The sequence below is a fragment of the Phodopus roborovskii genome, unplaced genomic scaffold (assembly GCF_943737965.1).
Source record: "Phodopus roborovskii unplaced genomic scaffold, PHOROB, whole genome shotgun sequence".
In the NCBI taxonomy this organism is placed as follows: Eukaryota; Metazoa; Chordata; class Mammalia; order Rodentia; family Cricetidae; genus Phodopus; species Phodopus roborovskii.
In genome coordinates this window covers 26,474,262-26,492,843 of record NW_026126409.1, presented here as the reverse complement: position 1 = coordinate 26,492,843, position 18,582 = coordinate 26,474,262, and the positions used below count along the sequence as shown (strand labels likewise).

The 18,582-nt window shown below is 39.1% G+C and overlaps 1 protein-coding gene across 7 annotated transcripts in view; it reads left to right on the top strand.

Annotated features, from left to right (window-relative positions):
- Nrg1 (neuregulin 1) overlaps positions 1-18,582 on the top strand; it is a 181,431-nt gene that overhangs the window by 26,524 nt on the left and 136,325 nt on the right. For all 7 annotated transcript variants that reach the window (XM_051182245.1, XM_051182243.1, XM_051182242.1 and 4 more), the window contains exon 2: positions 10,721-10,898. In XM_051182245.1, the coding sequence (XP_051038202.1) occupies positions 10,721-10,898 (178 nt within the window). The remainder of the gene's footprint in view (positions 1-10,720; positions 10,899-18,582) is intronic.

Sequence of the window (18,582 nt, the reverse complement as noted above, 5' to 3'; positions counted from 1 at the left end):
AAGAAGAGACTCACTGGGCTCAATGAGGTGGTAGCATCAAGGCTGCAGGAGGCTCGAACTGAGCATCCATCTTGGCTTGGCTTCCTGGGGTGACCTGAATTTCATGGCTTGGGGCCTCCTCTCCTTTGACACTGGTGTTTTCATTGCACTAAGGAGGAGAGACTGTCTTCCTTTCATGCTCACATGATTAGATTGGAGCACTTTTGGAGGGCAGCATAATCTGCCCTTCTTAAGGTCTTTAACCTTAATCATATCTCTCAGGTCACCTTTGTATTGCATAGCTTCTAGGCCTTTTGGCTAAGATCCAGTGTCAAGTCTCTGCATGTAAGGAGTTGTTTGTGGGCTTTGGGGATTACGATGTAAGTATCTTTGCAAGTCATTATTTTGCCTGCCACAGGAATGAAGTGTTCTTAGGCCTCAGCTTCACAAAGGCTGTTACTTAAAAACCTTATATTAGTTAAGAAAGCTTGATAAATTGCTGAAAATCTACCAAAGAAATTGTTACTGTCAGCTTTCAAAGTGACTTTACATCATGGTAGCAATACCTAAGTTCTTCACATTAACTAGTGGGCTGTATATAAGGTTAATAATTGACTTTCAAGACCAATTTGAGTAGAAAAGGAAAAGGATGAAGCTGGGTGAACAGAACTACCCGAATATAACTTTCTCATGCTCTCAGACTGTGCTGATGAAAGATTTGTGTTATAAGTCAGATTACAGTGTAATTAGTTAGTGGGTTCTTGATCTGTTTCTCCTTAACCAGGACAAATGTTTCAGGATACTGGAGACCGTGACAATCTTATTTATGTCTGTATACTGAGGACCCAAACTAGTGGTAGCTACAGTAGAAGGCACAATAACATTTTCATGGTGATGGGAACTCAGGAAATATCTACGAAAAGGAAGTTATTTATTTGAATGAGCAAGGATCGGGATACTATGCAGAGGGCATAAGGAGGCCTTATAGATCCACACAGAACATTCTAATGTCTTATGCAGTAGTGTTAATATGACATGAGTAGGAAAGGTAGGGATAGAGCCAGGAAATCCAGTGTGTTTTTATAGGCATCCTGTGCAGTAGAAGGAAAAAAAGTAGTTTGTTAGTTACAGAGGATTTCAGCCATGGCACAATGTTGCTTATTTTATTCCTCCACTGAGAAAATGTTACTGTGCTAGTTACAAAGGATAAAAAGATGTTGCAGATGATAAATGAGTATTTTTTTGTCCCCTTGGGACGAATACTTATCAAGATAGCAAGCACTGAATTAAATGGAATAGTAATGGTTTTATAGGAATGCAAGACAGAGATGCTTACTGTAAAATTGAACTTGGTCACCATGAATTCCTGGGAAAATCATTTTAGATTTATAGACAGGTTTTAAAGATAAGACAGAGTTCTTTTAATGTTCTCTAATCCCATTATACCTTCAAAAGAAGATACAGGTATATTGGCCCAACTGCAGAGTTTATTTAGAACTTACCACCTTGCAGGGCTGAGATGAGATGATGTCTAAAACTCCTTTCTAAACAGTAGGATAAGTCATAGCAGTATACATAATGCTGCTCGGGATACCTCCAGGGTCAGCCACTCAAGGTGAAGTTGCCCTCTCTGAGTGCAGCCTTAAGAATCTAAACCTAACATCAATATTTTAAATTCTAGTAAAGGAGGCACACAGATCACCAGTCCTCTCCACTCTCTACGAATGTGCTATTTCTCTTTTTTGCCTGGTACTTGAGATGGGACTCAGGGCTTCATATTGACTAGATGAGCTTTGTACCACACTAGCTCCATGGCTTCTGAAAGAAGCCGAACTTCCTCAGCAGCACCGAGACCGCATGCTTGAAACATCCTATTCAAAGCAGGTCTTGGTACTTTGGTTCTCCTCAGCTTCTGAAATGTAAAAACCCACTTGGCAGATGAACAGGATAAGGCTCCATCAAGAAATCTGGTCCAGTCATAGAGTGTTCATTGGGAAATGAAGAACTGAAACCTGGGTCTGCTTGCCTGGCTGGCTCCCAAAGCCCAGTGTGTTTTACCCTACCATGATGCTTCCTGAGTCACTTTCCCGTATAGCCTCCCAGAATAAGCGTTTTCCAAGTTATACTTATTATGCAAAGATTCATTTCCCTTTTTATCCTAAAGCTATTTGCTTTGTACGTCAAAAGTTTTCCATGAATTAGTGTCCTGTGACTCTATTAAAAAAAAATGTCTTGGCTCTTTGTGAGCCTTTATGACTTAAAGGACCACAGTTGCTTTCCACTCTTGTCCTTGAGGATTCCACCATCTTTGGTCTAGTCTTTTAAACTGGCTGCCTTTCCTTTTGAATGCTCTAGAGACATTTTAAATAATTGCCACCTCTTCAACTAATCTCCATCCCTATGAATCTGAAGATATGAAACTTTCTCCTTCTGGACTTTCCCATGGGACAGAAGTGAAACAATAAGGATCCCTTTATTCAATTGTCCAAAGACTGTTGATAACGATTCGAGCCAAACAATCTTCAAACAGCCTCAGAAGGCCTGTGCAGTTTAGAAAATGTAAATAAATCCCTTCTTTCAAGTGTAAAAAGAATATTTTAGTGACATCAATTAACTAAACGTCATTCAATTTGAACAAAGAAAAATGGCTAAAAAGACAAAAACTAGCACCTCAAAGTCATGATAATGTGCTGAAGTGAATATAAAGATAAATTTTAGCTTGTTGAAGCCATGCTTACCTGGCTATTCAAGTGAGAAGTGCCTCAGAACTTGGAAAGAAGTGTGTGTGTGTGTGTGTGTGGGGGGGTGGTTAAAAAGCAATTATAAGAAAAGGAAAAAACAAATACATTAATTATTATCTACATCAATTTTCCTCTTTGTTAAGCATGGTTTTTTAGGGGATATCACAGGTATCTATGACAAATAAGGGAGGGAAACATATTTTTGACCACAGAAGAGTTGGAATTTACAAGCTTACATCACCGGAAATTTACTAGGTACCCTCAGGTAAATCCCTCCCTGGCACATGCGCACCACGTGGACAGCCTGCCAAGAAGCCTGCTAGATGTCTTTGTTGAGCTGAATGAAAGGGTCTTTAATTGGGGCAGCTGTGGCCACAGCACTAATTAGCCAGGCCTGTTGAACACTCAACTTCTAAGCTGTTGGCAGCCCCGCCACGACTTAATCCAGCCCTCCATTGTCATGATGTGTTACCTTTACACCTTGACAGAATGACATTAATCTGTTAGGACCCTTTTGTTACTGTGTCCTCACATAGGGGTTATCACATTTCAGTGAACACAAGCATAAGACAGAGCTCCTTGACCCCTGTGGCATGTGGTCTGTGTGACAGATGGACAGCCATGGAGTAGAAAGCATTTCTCTTTTTTATCATGGCAATTTCAAGTATTCTGTTTTCTTTTATTTTCCCATAAAGCATCAAGGTTTCTCAGAAAATGCAGCAATTGTGCATATTACTCTCGTCTCCCAGACTACCGTTTGCTTTGGAATTCGTGCATAGATGATCTACTACTTGCTATAGCTCAGATTTCTTTTTAAAACATACTCACTGTTGAGAAATTATTTAATCAATCTTGAGGACATTTTCAGCATAAAATATGAAGAATTGCAAAGAACTGTTTCTGGCTTGGTCATTAAAAGGAAGGGCTCTACACTCAGGTGTGTGTCTTCAGGGGCAGGCTCCATAATACCAGCTGTGTGATGACAGGCAAGTAACTCTTTCTGTTTCCATTTCTTCATCAGCATATTTGGTGTAAGGATAATAACACCAAGCCCTGGGATTGTTATATAACAAGAGGTAATGAGTATAAAGCTCTTAGGCTAGAGCCTGGCACATGGCAGATGGTCAATTAGCCATTCCCATTCTAAAGGGATTTATTGTTGAAAGTACTAAAAGGAACTTAGTGTAACACCATTCTGTTGCTTTGGAGAACACTAAAAGTATCTATGCATTTACTTCAAGTGAACCACCGAGAGTGTTTTAAGCAGCTCTAGTTGTGAGCTACATAGGGTGGTACACATATGTCATCCCAGGTTGGTGACACAGGCTTTGAACTATAATAGAGAAAAGAAGGGTGACATAATTGCAACAAACATAACATCAGTTTTGACTCTGATTTACAGATTTGCATGCATTTTTCCTTGGAGAAATTTAGTGTTGTAAATCTGTTGTAGGTACATATGGACAAGTGATTTGGCTTTTATAGTTCATTATAATAATTTAGAAATGATTGTAGTTGCAATGGAATGAAACTGAAGTGACCTTATTTTCTGCCTACTTTCCTTTTCATCTACTTCAAGCCTGGGAACGGTGCCACAATTTAGGGAAATGTGCTTGAGTTCAGTAATTGTTCTTCAGAAGCCACACACATGTGAGAACAAGCCACCATTAGTAAACATCCATTTTATGTGATGTCTGAACCAGGACTGCTTAGAGAGAACGAAACTGGACACAAATGTTGCGGTTCCTGATATGTGACAGCAAAATTCATTTCAGAGGGAGGCAGGGAGTGGGTGAAAGCCATGGAGACTGGGGGTTGGCTGATGGAGAGGAGCCCCTGAGATGTGAAGGCAGAGGGATGAGGGTGGCCTTTAGAGGCTTTTACAGCATGGAAGATGGCTTGTGTACAGGGAGCAGACACTTAGGGATGCTGAGATATATTTGTGGAAGGTGCAGGACAAGGGTCTTAGATGAGGCAGGGCAACACACTCTAAAACTGATGACCACATACAGGAAGTCTAGAAGAACATAATAAACTAAGGTTAAAAAAGAATACACTTCATAATCTTCCATTCGTCTTTACATTTTATGAGTGGTGTATGACAGTGCAGTATAAAAGCTTGAGTGCCATAGAAAGCACAAAAACACAAAATATTGTGAAAGAACTCTTTAATTTCAATTAACACACTCTTTTGAGAAGTTAACTGTGGGCTCTGCGTCTCCTCCCTATCAGGTTTTCCTGAGTCCTCCTCCTCCCACCTCTTATTTATGTTCTTACTCTTTGTATGTGCATGCTTTTGTGTTCATGTTTGCACACGTGTACACATATCTATGGAAGCTAGGGGTCGATATCTAATGTCTTCCTCAATGTCCATCCACTCTGTTTTTTGAGACATGGTCTCAATGAACCCAAAGCTCATCAAGCAGGCTAATCTAGCTGGCCATGCAGTCATCTGTTTTCACCTCTCCAGCACCAGGATGATAGGCATGCCCTACTGTGCCTGGCTTTTTATGTGGGTGTTCCCACCTCAATGTTTCCATGTTTGTGCAGTGAGCACTATCCTGGCTCATCATCTTTCTAACCCTCATGCACACACGCACACAGCTGTGTGGAGACAGGCTTTATAAAGATTTTATGCAAGGACAACATTCCTGGGACTACAACCAAAGCACCATTGTTATTTGATAATATTTTTCAGGTTTCTATTTTAATTTGCTCTGCATGCTGAGGCTCTTCCGATCTTCCAATGTATCATGATACAATGTTAATTCTCCAGGGTCAGATCCTTCATGGAACAGTCACGTGCAGTAGTAGTGTATCTCACTCACACATGTTAAACTTTTCTTTCCTGCCCTCAACAGCACACACAGTGTTCTGCTTGAAGCATCGCAGTGAGCAGTCCTGAGAAGTGCAGAGGGAAGCTGAAAACAGGTCCCTTAGATCAGCAGTTCTCAATCAGTCGGTCTTGATCCTTGTGTGTGGGGGTGTCAATGACCCTTTCACAGGGGCTGCCTAAGATCACCAGAAAACACACATATTTATATTATGATTCATAACAGCAAAATTAAAATTATGTAGTAGCAATGAAAACAATTTTATGGTTGGGGTCACCATGATATTAGGAATTATATTAAAAAGTCTATCATTAAGGAAGGTTGAGAACCACCACCTTAGATGAATGGTTCTCTTTCCTTTTTGATAATTCATTTTTGCCTCTACCATGAATATTTAATTACCAATTAAATTATTGGGACAAAGGAACATATTTCCCCATGTTTTTGATTGATCAAGAGGAAAACTAAGTATTTTGGATGACTGTTACCATTTTTTCCCCATTGTGTGACATATCAATTATAGAAAATAGAAAAGCAGAAGGGGACTTAATATGCTTAGGATACTAGCTTGCATTGAATTTGAGTTCATCATAATCTTTTAGAACTTTCTTTTTGTTTGATCTTTAGTCTCTGTCAGTGAATTTCTAAAGATGTGGATATGTTTATGTAATGTTAATCAAGTTTAGGAAGAAGGAAATTTTGGAAGAAACTACTTAAAATCTGCTCTGTCATTAGATCATTTCAGGGTGTGGAGACATTGCCTCCATAGGAAAACTTACAAAGCAAAATTATGAGCTATGGTAGACCAGACATGCCTAGATGCTCTGGACACCCAAATTACACACACACACACACACACACACACACACACACACACACACACACACAAAAAAAAAAAAACAAAAACAAAAAACAAAAAAACTTGACATTTAGTTTGCCTTTAACCACCTTTAAATTAACAGGCCATTTACTCTTAGAATAAGAAGTGAAAGGCAAGTTTTTTTTTTTAATTCAGTTTAAAAATTCAAATATTTAGTTAAAGATATTGATTCCAAGTTTATCAACCACCCCTGGGCTTGCAGTTTTTACCTGTGTATTAAAAAGTAGTTATTGGAGTAACTTAAAGTTTAAAATTCTTTTTAGATATATATTATTTTACGTGGCTGAGTGTTTTGAATATGTGTGTGTGTGTGTGTGTGTGTGTGTGTGTGTGCGCACGTGTGCGCACACCATGTGTGTACACATCATGTATGCACATTGCTCTCAGATGTCAGAACAGCATCAGATCCTCTGGAACTGTGGTTACTTACAGATAGTTGTAAGCCATCATGTCAGCACTGGAAACCAAACCAGGGTCCTCTGTAAGAGCAGCAATTGCTCTTAACTACTAAACCATCTCTTCAACCCTTACTTAATTTTTTAAGGGAATAAACAGGATTATATTGTTTGAATAAACCACATATCTGAGGTACATTTAAATGTAATCCACTTACAGTCAGCTATTTTAATAATCTTTGGCAATTTACTCTTCTGAAAATTGTCTCTGTGTATGAATGAGAAATCACACGAACCATCTGGGCTCAAATATTCTTTGTATTTTTATGAAAAATCTGAGGAACATTCATTCAAGGCTCTTGATTTAAATTATAAGGAAGGATGCATATTGTCTTGATACTAAGTACTTGAATTTGGGCTCTTCCTGGTATAAGTGGGGACATTATTGGCTACTTCTCTCGTGGTCACCATCAGCAACAGTTACGAGAGTCAGGGATGCAGTTGCATGGCTGGGATTTTGCTTCTCCATTTACCTCATGAATGCTTTTTATTCAGTTTTTTAAGAAGGGGGACTTCTGACAAAGTGAAATCCTTATATCTTAAAGGTCCTCCATATCAGGGAGGACACATGAAGGACAAATAGACGACTTAGGATTGTAAAATGAGGGAGCATGTGGGAACTCCCTTATTCTGTGGGATTTGGAACCGCCTGCACACAGAGAGAAAACTCTGTGAGTGATGTCCTCACACACACATTTATGCATTTGTGTCAGCCAGGGGAGCAGACATATGTAAGACCTTATATCTGAAGGCCTTTGTCTCTGTGAATTGTGTACAGTCTCTTAAGGGAAGGTATGGATACTCAGACCATTTGCCAAGGACAGGAAAGATATAGACTGTGTTTCTATTCACCAAAGGACCTAATGTGATTAGCTGCAAAGTTAAGGTTAAGGCATTGATCCACATAACAATTTCAGTGTAACACTTTTTGGAATTAAATGATATCAATGACTTTTTTTGTGTGTGCAAAATTTACTCTCATTATTGCAAACTTACCCAAGCCATTAAATGAGGAATAAGTAAGTGATAGAAGGCAAATAAGTGCTTGTCCTAGTAGGAGGAGGATGGTGAGACCATGTCAGTTTGGACTACACAGGAAGACCATGCCTCAAAAAGGAAAGAAAACACAAAGGTACTTAAGATACTGAACTGCTGGGGATGTCAGTGGTAGCATGGTTTCCTAGTACATATGTGGCCCGGGCTCATCCCCAGCACTGCAGAGCAAAGCCTTTCAATGTCAGAAAGGCCAGATGAGAAAGGTACAAAAGCAAAGAGAAACCCAGGTTTCTTTTTCTCCTTCCTCTGCACACAGTGCAAATATATATATTTGCACGTATTTCTGGCTCTTTTTCCCTAAGACATCCACAGATACCTTCTAAGAACAAGATTTTTTTTCTTGACCACAGTGCAGCAATTCTGCCAGAGGAACTCGATTCTTGTACGTTATTTTTTTTCTTGGCTTCCCCCCAAGTAGTCCCAATGATATCTCTTGGGTTTTACACTATCTTCCACTCCCTCCCTGTCACCCACCCAAGAGGGTTTTACACAGTAGCTGCACTCCTCCCCCATGACACACATTTAATTTCCTTTTAATCTGGATCGCTTCATCGGCTTCTTTTGTCTGTCATGATCTTGACTTTTTTTTAAAGGCTTAGAACAACTTTATAGGACAGCCCTTATTGAATTGATCTGGCTTTTGTGTTTGATATCATGACTGCAAATAAATAAATAAATAAATAAAGCTGAAGAGAGAAGCTGAAGAAGAAAGAGATGTGAGAGGAAAGGGTAAAATGAAGGAAGAGAACTGGACACTTATTTCATGGGAAAGTATTTATGCAAATGAGTGTTCAGACTTATGTTTGGAATCTATAAGCCAATGTCTGGAGTGGTAGAAGAGGGAACACAGATTTGCTGAGGTTTAACTATATCTAACTATATAGGGAATTTTGTTTATTAAAGGAAGGGACCAGACCTTGAGAATTTTGGTGGAGTTTCAACTTCAATTTAAAGTCCAGTTTAAAGAACACATTCGTTCTCAGTTCGTGCATACGTGCAGCAATTTATTTTACTTAATATATACAAGCCAGTTCCTTTGATGCCATTTGGCTCGCTCCTGTGTGTTTCTTCTAACCCTTTCAGCAGAGTCAGAAAATTATAAATGATCTTAAGGAGCTAATGGTGATAAATATAGGCGCTTGTCAGATATATTAGAATTTAGTGTTTTTAAAACTTCCAAAGCAGGACCGCGAACCATATCTCAAAAGTAGAAGTCCTGTGGAATTTGTTCAGAAAGCAAGTTTTACTTTGAAGCTGTCAAGAAAAAGTAGGCAATGATGGTGGTTAAAACAAAAACAAGGCAGACATAATCGTCAAGTAGTACTGAAAGCTGGGACTAGCTGAGTCTTCTAGTCCCTTCCCGAGTCTGCCTAAGTAGGTCCCTGCTGCAATACCCAAAGAAGTGAGGTTGTGTATTTACAGGGGTACTTCTAAGAAACTGCAGCATTCAAAGGTTTTCACTTTAATACCTATGCTCACTTCTGACAGTTTTGAGGTTTGCCTCATAAGGGAAGAGTTGTAGAAAAACAAATAGCTGGAGTGGGCAAGGTATCTACTTTCTGTTTGTGTGTAAGGTGACCTTGACTGTGTCCCTGGACTCTGGGTCCTTACCCAGGGAGTAATTATGCACTGGGCTGGTGAGGCAGAGTCTGCTTCAGTTGGGTTTGTTTTCTGGGATTTCCTGTTAATTCCTGAACTGAGCAGAAAAGTAGACTTTGTCGCTGGCCTTTGCAAGACTCAGCGGAAACTATGAGCTGTTGAGGTCTCCGGTTCTGTGATGGTTGATCATTAAGTAAATTTGTGTGTGTAGATGAAAAGCCATCTGTTTATTCTTTAATTGGAAATATGTTATTATAAAAATCAAATATACCTTGTAGACACTTATGACAAGCCACCACACATACTTGTCACTGTCACTCAGCTTCGTGGTAGTCTGGCTTCCTGTGTACTCTGCTTTACTACTTACTCATTACTGTGTGATTTTATCTATACACATTTCTAGCAATAGACAGTTTTATATAAATAACAATGATATATGTCCTTTGCAGGATAGTGTAAAGTAGCACAATTTAGCTATTCACAGCTTCTGTCCTGAAGATTTGGAAATGCAGTGTCCAGGACATGGCAGCAGTGGGCATCTGGAGGCCTCAGTCACTCACTGTCTCTGGGGTAGCAACTGAAGGCCCAGTCAGGAGTGATGTTGCCTAAGGATGTTGCATCTTACAGAATTGGAGCGGGGGGGGGGGGCGGCGGGGGGGCAGGCACCTGTGATGCTTAATGAGATGAGCTCCATTCTACTTTGTACAAATATCACAACCAAGAGGAAAGAGAAAATAGACTTGAATTTACTCTGAAATCAGTATCTAACTGATAAATGGGCACGATGCTCCCGGTGCCATTGTATGGAGGTATTCAGATGTGATGTGGATGGGGCCATGCAGCTCCGAATACAAAGCTTGGCCCCATCCCCATCTTAGCACTGCCTGTGTTGAACCAAGGGAGCAGCTACTGAGAATGTTTTAGGAATGAGTTTATCATCCAGGTGTCCCTCCAAACCCCCTGCTCTGTGCTCTTGTTTGGATATTTTATTTTTCTCCTAGTTGGGATCCATTTTGGCCTACTCATTTAAATTTATTATTATTATTAATTATTATTATTTTGCCTTGGTTAGTAAAACTTTTGGTATTGGGACCTCATCAAGTTCATTCAACATTAATACCTTTCTTTTTGAAAGGCCAAATGACCACAGTTTCTCTTCTCCCTTTCTTTTTACAGCCTTGCCTCCCCGATTGAAAGAGATGAAAAGCCAGGAGTCAGCTGCAGGTTCCAAGCTGGTGCTTCGGTGTGAGACCAGTTCCGAATACCCTGAACTCAGATTCAAATGGTTTAAGAATGGGAGTGAGCTGAACAAAAAAACTAAACCACAAAACATCAAGATTCAGAAAAAGCCAGGGTGAGTCAAGTGCACTTACTAATGGAATCTGTGCTAAGAGCAATAGGATAATAGAGGACAGAAAATTATATAGACCCTAGTATTGAATTTACTGTGAAGTGTGATATATGATGAATGGAAAGGGTTTATTATTATTATTATTATTGTATAGTGTTCAGAGATTGTCATATCAAATAGGAAAGAACTTGGGAGTTTATAATTCTTACAACTTTTAATGAAGAAATGGGAAGCTGAAACGCAAGCTGTAGGAGGTCATATGGGGCTGGTAGGGAAGGAGGAAGGTGAAATTAGTGGCAGCTAATGTAATAGCATGAAACATAAGATTCAGTCTCCTTAAAATAAGGCAAGTGATGTTTTAGTGTTAAAGTCTAATGCAGTCAAAATACCAGAATCATTATAAAGCTCAATAATTACCTCCATTTATAATGCAGTGAGTTTATATTATTTTCAGACAAAGGTTTAACATATAATTATGCCTTATATAATAAGAATTTTTAGCCAACAATTCTATTAAAGTCCACCAACACTATAGCATATTTAAATAATGTTGTAGTCTTTGGGAACAAGAACCTTACATTTTCTATCTCCTTGAGCACGGCCATGTTTGAGGCACTCCATGTAAAACCTGTGATACTTCAGTGGCTACATTAGATATCTATTCTGAGCTAATATAGCTCTTAGTATCCCAGCAATATTCATTTAAGTGTACTTCCTTCTTTAAGACTTGCCTTCACTGAATTGGAGAGATGGCTTAGCAGTTAAGAGCACTGACTGCTCTTCCAGAGGACTGGCTCCAATTTCCAGCACCCACATAACAGCCTAAAACTCTTCTGTAACTTTATTCAGTTCTAGGGGACCAGGCATCCTCACACAGACATATGTGCAGGCAAAACACCAATGCACTTTAAAAAGAATTGCTTCCACAAAGACTAAAAGGCATTTTGAGGAAATCAGGGAAGAGAATAGCCTGTTACATATTTTTTTTTCTTAGAAATTGATTAATTGATATGACACCTTTAATGTGGTTCTCAGCTCTGAGAGGTATTATTCACTGATATCTCAGAAGACCCCTGAAGACTAAGGTTTTATAACAAAAGGAACAGCAGAAATCTGCCCTTTCTTTCTGTTGATTTCATAGGCTGTCTACCAAAAAGTTGTCACACACATGAACAAGGGAGAACAAAATGATTCTAACTTGAATGTAATTGAATGTTATCAAACTGTCTAATTACTCTGATGATAATAATCTTTTTCCTGGTTCTCATGGCTTTATTAATTAGACAACTTACTCCTGCTATTGATCATATCAGCACGATCTGTGGATTTGGAAGGATAATGTGCGGGAAAGAGGGCTGGGTATCACATTCTGCAGCAGCTGGTAGTTCAGAGATACAACACGTAGTTAATGTAAAGAGCCAAGACACCCTTTTAACACAACATTGCTCAGAAGCAACAACAGTATTCCAATGTATAGTAAAGAGGCAGTTGAGCAGTTGTGTGATGACTATTTTGTAGATTGGAAAACTGAAAGTCAAGCCTGGTGTACACTTCTAAGCCCAGCTTTGGAAGGCTAAGGCAGCAAAATCACCACATGATTGAGGCTAGCAGAGCTATGTAGCATGATCCTATCTAGCTGTCTAGGAAAAAAAGAAAACTTGAGAGTCAAACGTGGTTCTTATGCCCTGCTGTCTATGCAAGTAGGAATTATGCAGGAAGAAGGAGTAACAGTGGGAGATTTGAAAAGATAAGCATGATTCTTAATCACACTTAAGACAAAAGATATTTGTAGATACTGGGTTGAACAGGTTTGACTATTTGTTCTGATTTCATCAATTATGCAAATTAAGTTATATGTACTAGCCAAGTAAGTTCTCATTCGTAGTTGAGAGCTGGCCCAGTGATAGCAGCAATATTTAAGAGCTTTATGCAAGGGTTGTAGCCAAATAAAAGAGGTAGAAGGCCTCATTTCTGTGCATAGGCCAGCCAGTCATATGATTGTATAGAGACGATTTAGTTAAGTCCTAATAAAACATGGGAATTCCAGACTGTGCTGATACACAGTTGGAGCCACTACTTGGGCAGGTTGATGTGAGCTGAAGAGGAACAGAAACTTTTTGAAGACTCACACTCCATCTTACATGGAAAGAAGCAAGTACAATTGGTTAAATAAGGTAGAAAAGGAATTAAAATGTGAGAAGACTAACTTGAGCATGTTTCTGAAAAGGACATGTGTGCACTTAAAGTCTTATTCAGTTGCTTGGCTGGCATAACATATAAAGTAACATTTGCATTCAGGAAGGCATTTTCATATTGGCTGCATAGGTCCAGACAGCCCTGAACACTGTCTACATACTAATATAATTCCCACATCAGAAAGGCCAACGTTCAGAAATTATTCACTTTAATTCCAGTGTCGCTGCAAAGAAGTAAATGAGGAGGAATTTGTTCAAGCTATGTGGCTGTAAACTACTCTTGGCACAAAATGATCTTATATATTTGAGCTAAAATTAAGGCATGCTTTGTGTCAGGTAGGTGGCTGCTTAGTAGGTCAGCTCATCTATTTTAACAATCAGAAGACTTGTCATTTCTAAAACTCTTCCACATTATTGCTGTCAGATTTCGGAGTAGCCAACAAGATCCAAGTTTAACCTGAGAAAAATGCTCTATTTTTTTTATCCTATAAATAAATAGAATGAATATCATTATTATTGCACTGGTTTAAAAACAACTGCCCTCTTAAGAATGAACTTATGTCAACTTTCTTTCTATAGATTATAATGTTAATAAATAAGCCTAGAATGTAAATAAACCTGACTTCAATGTTCATGTTAATTTCACAAGTACTTGTAATTTTGTTATATGAAGCCAGACAACAGGGGTTAGAATCAGCTCAGGCTATCAGTAAAACCTATTGTTACTTTTCATGTTTAAATAGGCATACTACTTTTTGGTACCTAGGTCCTGAAACTGGGAATATCTTGCATTGATTGGCTGGCCACATGACTTAAATTTAATCTTTCACTGTGAACAACCAAACAGAGGTGAATTTTCATTTGAGGTGTAGGATTTCCCTGGGAGTCTGTTTATATCAAATGTTAACTCTTGCAGTCGTTAGTCTAAGCCTTTTTCCTCTTTTATTTTCTAGATTGTATATGACAGCTAAAATTTCCTTTTAATCCCTTAGTGTTATGAAAAGATTTCATACCAAAGGACATTTTCTGTCTTTGTGCAAACTCATGTTCTTCTTGGATCCTGCCTCCTCTTAGAAACATCTTTTCTGTATGTTCTTCCTGTGAGTTCAAAGTACCATTTAAACCCCTGTTTGTTTTATTAGGTAAGCCACGTGTGGGACCGATTAAAAGAAATGGGAACCACTCCGTGTTGTGTATCTGTTTGTCTGTCTCTATTCTTGTTGTCTGTGCCTGGTGGATAATTTGGATTAGGAAAACTAGTTGAAGGCTTTGGGCCTGTCAGATTGGCCTCCCTGAAATATCTGGTCTGGATTAGCTTTGTGAAAGGCACACTTCTATTCCTTGTCAGTTTCATACATGTTTATATAACCCCAGTTTTGCTTCAGATTTTCATTTCAGCTCGTATTTTAATTTGATCTGGAAGTGGTTTAGCTTATTCAAAAGCACTTTTGAAGATTTTACTGATACGTGCTTTGGGGCTGGTGAGATGGCTCGGTGTGATAAAGGTTCTTGCCACCAAGCCTGGTGACCTGTGATCAACCCTAAGAACCCATACAAAGGTAGACAGAGAGAACCAAATCCCACAGGTTGTCCTCTGACTTCTACACATGGATGATGGAAAGAGCTCCCCTGCACAAACAGAGAGATAATGAATGAATGAATGAATGAATGAATGAGCGAATGAATGAAGGGATGTTCTGTTGTTTTCAGTGGCCACATTTTAGATGAAGAGCTCTATATCAGAAAAGTTCATGCATAGTCCTTTTCTTACTTAGCTGCAGAAGTACTTTGGCAGGCCATGGGAATAGTACGTAAGGAACCCTATTTGTATGGTTTATGTGGACATTCAATATAGTGCCTGGTTCTGCTAAGAAGTTCCCCTCATCTTCCCGCATCCTTGTCATAGAGAGCAGGTTGACATCTGAAGCAGAATTGGAGACAGGCATATATGCACACACAATACACCCACACATCACACACTCATGAGCTATGAACATGGAGTCCCTTTAAGAGCGCTCTTGGCAAATGGTTCTCCAGTCTTGGGTCTCACCTAACTCTTTCATAGATTTCTTATCTGGTCCTGGGTTCCCAAGGGCCCCTCCTAAGACCACCTTGTATTTTCCCTATGAGGCTCAGTTTTCATAGGACACTTACTTGGCCACTCTTAAGTCACTTCTTTTTCCAGGTAGTAGTCCAGTCGTACATTCAAAAGTCATTATGCTCCATTGCAATCACTTTCTTCTAAAGTCTTCTAGTTACTGGTTTTGTTCATCAGCTGTCACTCAAAAATAGACTTCAGGGTTTCAGCTATGACCCAGCTGGTTCCAAATGTACTGGGACTCCTAACCAATTTGATTTTGTGTTCTGCTTTAATGTTCATTTCACCTAAGAGAAAGTGCATTTTTCTTTCTTTTTCTCAGATTTTGAAAAGATGCCTTTAAAAGGCTGGTGGCACAAAGATAGGCCACTTGAAAGCCTTCTTTTCTCTGTGCATTGTAGTTGATGTGTCTCTTGCCACAAGTGTATTTCTACACTGGTTTCTGAATCTGGTTGTATCTGTTACACATGTCTCAATTAAGCTCAATCTTGGTCCTGGACTGTTGATGTTCTGTTCTGGATTCCCTTGGGCAGGCTCTGTAGCATCAATTGTAGGGCCACATGTAATGCCAAGCTTGGAAATGACCGTACAGGGTTGTATGAAACTACTGAGAAGCACTCATATAAAGAAACCTTTTTCCATTGTTTAGTGAAATATTTTTTTTTTTGAACATAGACTAGTGCTTCACCCCACTCCCCAATCCCTCTGTCCAACATAGTGTTTGATTATATTACTTGTGTTTGTATTCCAGGAAGCATGGGCCAGGCCTATTAGGAGAATTTAGATTTTCAAACTATCCTTTAAAGATTATGCCAACTGGAAATTTAATTACCATGTTTCTTATAGTTCAGTCCAGTCCAATAGTTAAAATATTAAATTGTTCAGGGTCAAGAAAGAGGTTTTTATATACAAATATAGGCTTGTTTCTAGATTCATAAATTGGGAAGATCAGGGCTTCTTAGTTATTGCACAGTCTTGGAGTATTACTCCAGTTTTCTGACTTTAGAATTTAGGGTTTTAACATTAAAAGTCTCTGGTTTTCATATTCAGAATTTGTTCTTCTTCTGATATTGAAGATCAGGATATTTTCTAGTTTTCTTCTTGATTTGTTGTTACCATCTGTTATTTCATGATCAGACAGCAAAATTCTGTCTGAAAACTTGGCTCTGTTTCCAAGCTGAAAAGACTTATTACAGTACTATGCTTATGCGTCTTTTCTTTAAAATTATCTAACATGAAGCAAACTTATCACAGGTGCACCAAGTATATACAAAGCTGATAATTCATTGGAAGCAGAAAATCCCAAAGCCTAGCATGGTGTCCAAATAACCTGAGAAAGTAATATTCTAATACTGTTGCATTTTGATAATTTTAGGGGCTGCTATATATTATTAACACCAAATATTTAATTGTCACAATGTTTGCTGCAAATGCAGTCCATTTTGGTTTTTAGAGGTACTTTAGGGAAAGTTTTCTTTGAAAAGCCTCTGTGGTTAATGCAAGGATATTCATTTCTTAAACAGTCCTGGCTGGTCTCATTACTTAGATAAACAAGGCTATTACTAGTTAATCTTTCTGACAACTTCTTTTGTGGACCATTATTTTCCAAAAGTGTGAATAGGTGTGCTATCTGAAGGAAAAAGAGTTTGTTAAGTAAGCCGGGAGAAGCTAAATGATATGTATTGTTTTACTGGCTATTCAGAGTCTGTTAGTTATAGTAAAGGTTCTGAGAAAGTTGGCGGGGGTGGGGATCTCTAATATTTTCCAATGTTTTTGAAGAGAAGCCATTTGTTATGGTTACACTCCATGAGCCCCCTCCCCCTGGTAACTTCTTTCGGGGGGTGGGTTACAGCTAGTACAGAGGTAACTTACCAGCTAACAAATTGACCTGTCCATGGCTGCCCTGGGTCTGCACCTTCTTAAACTAGCAATGCCCATTTCACATTGGATCTCACTTCCTGTTGTTTGCATTGAGGATGTTAGGTTCTGGGATGGCATAAGCAGGAACATCCCAATGTTTCTTTGACCCATTCATCCATGTATCCCATGTATCCAGTATTGCCTGAGGAAATCCCAGGGGTGACACAGTGCAGTGTGACAATGTGAGGGCTGCCTGCTCTGAAGTGTATGTGCTGCATCTGGACAGGACACATAGTGAGGGAACTGTGGTAAAAAGGGTTTGCAAGAGTGGCAGCAGGGATGACAAGGGTCTAGATAAGATGGATGACCAGTTGAATGGTTTGATCATGAATCGTTTAACAAAGGGCTTGGAACTGAAGATGGCCATTGAAGATCAGTAAGATCATTAAGGTAGCAACACAAGGCACTCTAAGTGGGGGGAAATCATGAGCTATCAGAGGCACAAAGGTAGACTGTGAGGCATCTGGGATTTTGATTGATGCTGTCTACTAGGTTGGAAGAGAAGAGGACATTTGGAACTGTATTTTCTACCTGATGGTTATTACCATGTGACAAAAGACCATGAAATGTGGAGAAAATAGCAAAACATGAAAGCAACCACAAACGCTGCCATCTTTCTTTCTTGCCCTCTTTTCTCCCCATTGTCTACTCTATAGGGCATGATTCCAAGATGCCACACTAGAATATAGAACAGTACTTTAACAGTCTTTGAAAGTCCAGAGTGGTGGCACATACCTATAATCTCATCACTTGGGAAACCAAGTCATGAATTCAAGCTATCTTTGTTGTAATGAGCTTTGGGTCAGCCTAGGCTAGTCTGGGGAAGCTCCATCCATTTCCATAACATAAATCACTTTGCAAACAATGAGCCAATCCTAGTAGTTCTGAGCTTTTGTAGTCCAGATATAGCATAAATTGCAGGCCATGTACAAAAGTAAAGGAGGAGTGCACATCCCAATAGTATCCACATTAAAGAAGTGGTGAGTATTGACTTTGTTGAGGGGTTATAAAAGTGTGCTACTGGTAGCAGGAACATTTATTCCAGTGTCAAGAACCATTTAAATGGCACTTTATGCCCAGCAATGGCAATTTTCAGGGAGGACACCTTTCCTATCTCTGGAAGTGATGAATCTACTCCACAAATTACCTTGAGTTGATGTTACTCCATGGAGAAGCATTCTTATTTACCATAGCCCCCATTAACTGTCCCTTTCTACTGGGCTTATAAGAAGACATTTTAAGTATTTTTTTCTCTTCTCAAACCGTTTTTTTTTTTTTTTGTTTTGTTTTGTTTTAAATGTAGATTATAATTTCTTCCCTCTAAGCTCTGAACTCTCTCAGTTACCCTTTCCCACTCTCCTTCAAATTTATGGTCTCCAGGTCCTTTCATGGTCTCTTTTTTTGTTAATTACTATAACACCCATATGTTTGTCTACATATATGTTCCCGTATATAACCTGGTCAGTCCTTATAG